Raw genomic sequence first — 3217 nt, forward strand, 5'->3', positions numbered from 1 at the left:
TCACAGACGCTCCCGACTAGACAAGTATGGGTTCACAGACGCTCCCGACTAGACAAGTATGGGTTCACAGACGCTCCCGACTAGACAAGTATGGGAGGCTCAGGACAGTTTGTCCCTGGGATAATCTCTCTGCTCAGTAGCACTTTTAAGGCTCTGAGAAGACTTGAGTTCATAGCATCAGTTGGCCCATATTAATCTAGAGTCCCCTGTTGTGTTTAAGCAAGAATTGTGTTTCCAAAGACCTCTGTTCCCTTTAACTGTGCTACGCTCTTTTGCTTGGCTTTCCCTTTATACCTAGCCTCTGCCCTCAGGCCCACAACAGGGTGACCCCTCAGACAGACAGTCCCTGAGCCATCTGCCCTCCGTTCCTGCACCTGGTTGATCTTGCCCTCATTCATCATAATACGGACACACAGCAGGAAGGCGAACATCAGCTTGTGCTTCTCAAAGAGGCTGCGGCAGACGTTGCTATAGAGGCTGAAGGTCAGGTAGCGGTTGATGTTGACGATGCGCTTCTTCAGGTTGTCTACAGGGTAGAAGAAGTGGTGGCAGAGAATGGGGAAATGGGAGAAGAGAGAGTGAGTCTCGGCCTGGCCCAGGTTCCCAAGTCTTCCTCGCAGCTCTCAGGGTAGTCTGTGCATAGCCTTGGACAGCTAATGTTTCCAATAAGCAGCTCTAAGTAGGGTCGGGATGAGAGGTGGTATGTTCTTAGGTATCATGCATGAGTGAGTCTATGGTGTAAAGGTGAAGGGAGATGAGGCTCATAAAAATGTGCTCGTAAGCATTCCATCCACCTCAGAACAGGGCTGTTGTGTCAGTGTGCTAGAACTACCTGCCCTCTCTGAGTTGGCGATGCCCGAGAGGAAGATGTTGAGGAACCACTCAAGAGAGTACTGGTACATGGGGTCCACGTTGGCCAGGTCCGACACACAGAAGAAGAGGATCTGGGTGCGGACAGCCACAGGTATGTACTCCATGCGTGTGAGGTCAATGTCCTTCTCTGTCTGCTCTGCAATCCTGACCTTAGCCTGGGGAGAGGGGCAATAGGAAAGGCGTCAGGTCCAGGGAGGCTGCAAAGAGCAGAAGGCAAAGGTATGTTGGGGCAGAGGGGAGGGGCAGAGGGGGGCAGGGGGGAAGGGCAGGGGGGAGGGAGGGTTAGGCTGATAGGAGGGCACTTCCCAACCTGGATCTCAGCAGCCTTCATCTTGGAAGCCTCGAGCACCTTGATAAGCTCCATATCATCTACAGGATTGCCCTCGGAGGAACTGAGACGGTACAGTATCTGGTCTTCAATGTCCTTTAGCTCCTGGCGCATCTTGGCATTACTGACAATCAGCTGGTTCTTGGCCTCTTCCAGATCAGGTCGTTCCTCAGCCACTACCTGACCCAGTAGCTGGTCCTCCAGGCCACTACCAGGGGTGGAGGACATCATGTTTATAACACTGGGGTGGGGGTGGGGGGTGGGGGAACTCCAGGGATCAGTGTTAAGCACACACTTATCTATCAAGAGCCCAGCACCATTGCCAATGTCAGCCTGGGAGGTTTAGCCTCAATCTGTGGGACTGATGCAGGGTTGCTTTCAAACCAGTGGTTCTCAGTGAGACCCTGGGTAGCAGGGGCTGGCCAGTTAGAGTCTTCACTAGGAAAGGGGACTGAGAATGATCGAGTAAAATAAGGCTTAAGAGTGCCTGTTTTTCCTCCCACTGGTTGTAGCTACACAAATGAAGATTTTAGTATAGAGCAGGCTGTGTGTGTGTGTGTGTGTGTGTGTGTGTGTGTAGGGATACTTTTAGGTGGAAATGAAGCTAAGTAAGAGGAGCCAGTGGAGGGTCTGGAAAGTCTTGAGATGCCAGAGTACCTGGGAGGAAGTTAATGGGGTCACTCAACAGGAAAGACAGACTTCTCCATTTCGGTAGCTTAGGGGATGGCCAAGGGACAGCTGTCAGGAAGGGAAAGCTGATGCTTGTGTTCTCTTGGGTGGAGGCTCTTACCTGGGTGACAGTGTAAAGTTGATGAGGGTGAGTTTGGTGGAGATCTCAGGGGAGTAGTGAGGATTGGGCAGCTTGGTGGTAATGTACATCCTGAAGTCCTCATGGTAAGGGATCACTGTGTCTCCCAACTTCAGGACTGTGTTTCCTTGCTGCTTGTATGTCTGTAGTAGGGAGGATGGACCAGCACTGCGGCTGGAGTGTGGACAGCTCTTTGTCCAGGCCTGCAGTCCATAGCTTCCCTTTCCTCGACAGGCCTACCTGCTTAAGCAGCACAGGCTCCAGGGCCGGATCCAGCTCCTCACCCACATTCTCTAGAAGGCATGGCTTGCCAAAGCGGATAGCATTTTCCATGCTGCGCAGGAAGTCACGGTCACTCAACTTGAATACATCCAGCCCACTTTCCCTCTCCTGCAGGGGAAGGTGGGGTGACAGGAGCCTTAGAGTGGGCCCAAGGCTCAGTTGCTTCCCCAAGCACTGGGGAAGACACCCGAGCCTGTCTGAGGAGGTAGAGCTGGCGGGCCTGCTTACCATGTTCTTGATCCATTTGTTAGCCTGACCCTGGGGGTCAATGAAGTGGGTCCAACGCTGAGAGAATTGATTGATGACCCCATTCTCCACTGACAGAGTATCATTGGGGAGGCCAGCAATCTGTGGGAAGTCATGCTCACTCAGGGTTCTTGTATGAGCACAGCTGGCTGGACATTAGCTACTCCTAACTCTGTTTGGCTGTAGATTTCTCCTTGTATGCTGATTGTATGTTTGTTGATGGGGGAGCATGAGGAATAGAGATGGCAGTGTGGACAAGGATGCGTCTCCTGGATTCTCTTCTGCTGCTGGACGGTCTCCCAATGCTCTCCTTTGCTGGGCCTTTTTGTCCACGTGGCTTCTGTATCCTTGCTTAATGATATCACCTTCAGGGTGCCCAAATCCCATTGACCCTTTATATTTGCCCACTTGTGGCCTCTCTCTTTGCCTTTGGGGCCTTGCTTAGACCTGACTTGAAACCTCTCCCTACAGCTGCATCAATGCCATACCTGGCCTGGTTCTTGCTTCTTTTTCTACTCACCACCCTCTTGCTACACCCAGGGGAATCCAAAGGAGGTATTCATGGAAAGGAGGGTAGAAAGGAAACAGGAGGAGGATCCAGAGGAGGTATCCATGGAAACAAGGGTAGAAAGGAAGCAGGAGGAGGATCCAGAGGAGGTATCCATGGAAACAAGGGTAGA

The 3217-nt window shown here is 52.1% G+C and overlaps 1 protein-coding gene across 1 annotated transcript in view; it reads right to left on the reverse strand.

The window, feature by feature from the left end:
- The window catches only part of Dnah1 (dynein axonemal heavy chain 1), a 64174-nt gene that overhangs the window by 5521 nt on the left and 55436 nt on the right, over positions 1-3217 (reverse strand). Inside the window, exons 61-66 of the mRNA XM_021203042.2 lie at positions 2520-2639; positions 2250-2399; positions 1992-2152; positions 1184-1409; positions 833-1028; positions 375-526 (exon numbers count right to left, since the gene is read on the reverse strand). Of these exons, the coding sequence (XP_021058701.1) occupies positions 375-526; positions 833-1028; positions 1184-1409; positions 1992-2152; positions 2250-2399; positions 2520-2639 (1005 nt within the window). The remainder of the gene's footprint in view (positions 1-374; positions 527-832; positions 1029-1183; positions 1410-1991; positions 2153-2249; positions 2400-2519; positions 2640-3217) is intronic.

Source organism: Mus pahari, chromosome 8 (genome assembly GCF_900095145.1).
Source record: "Mus pahari chromosome 8, PAHARI_EIJ_v1.1, whole genome shotgun sequence".
Classification (NCBI taxonomy): Eukaryota; Metazoa; Chordata; class Mammalia; order Rodentia; family Muridae; genus Mus; species Mus pahari.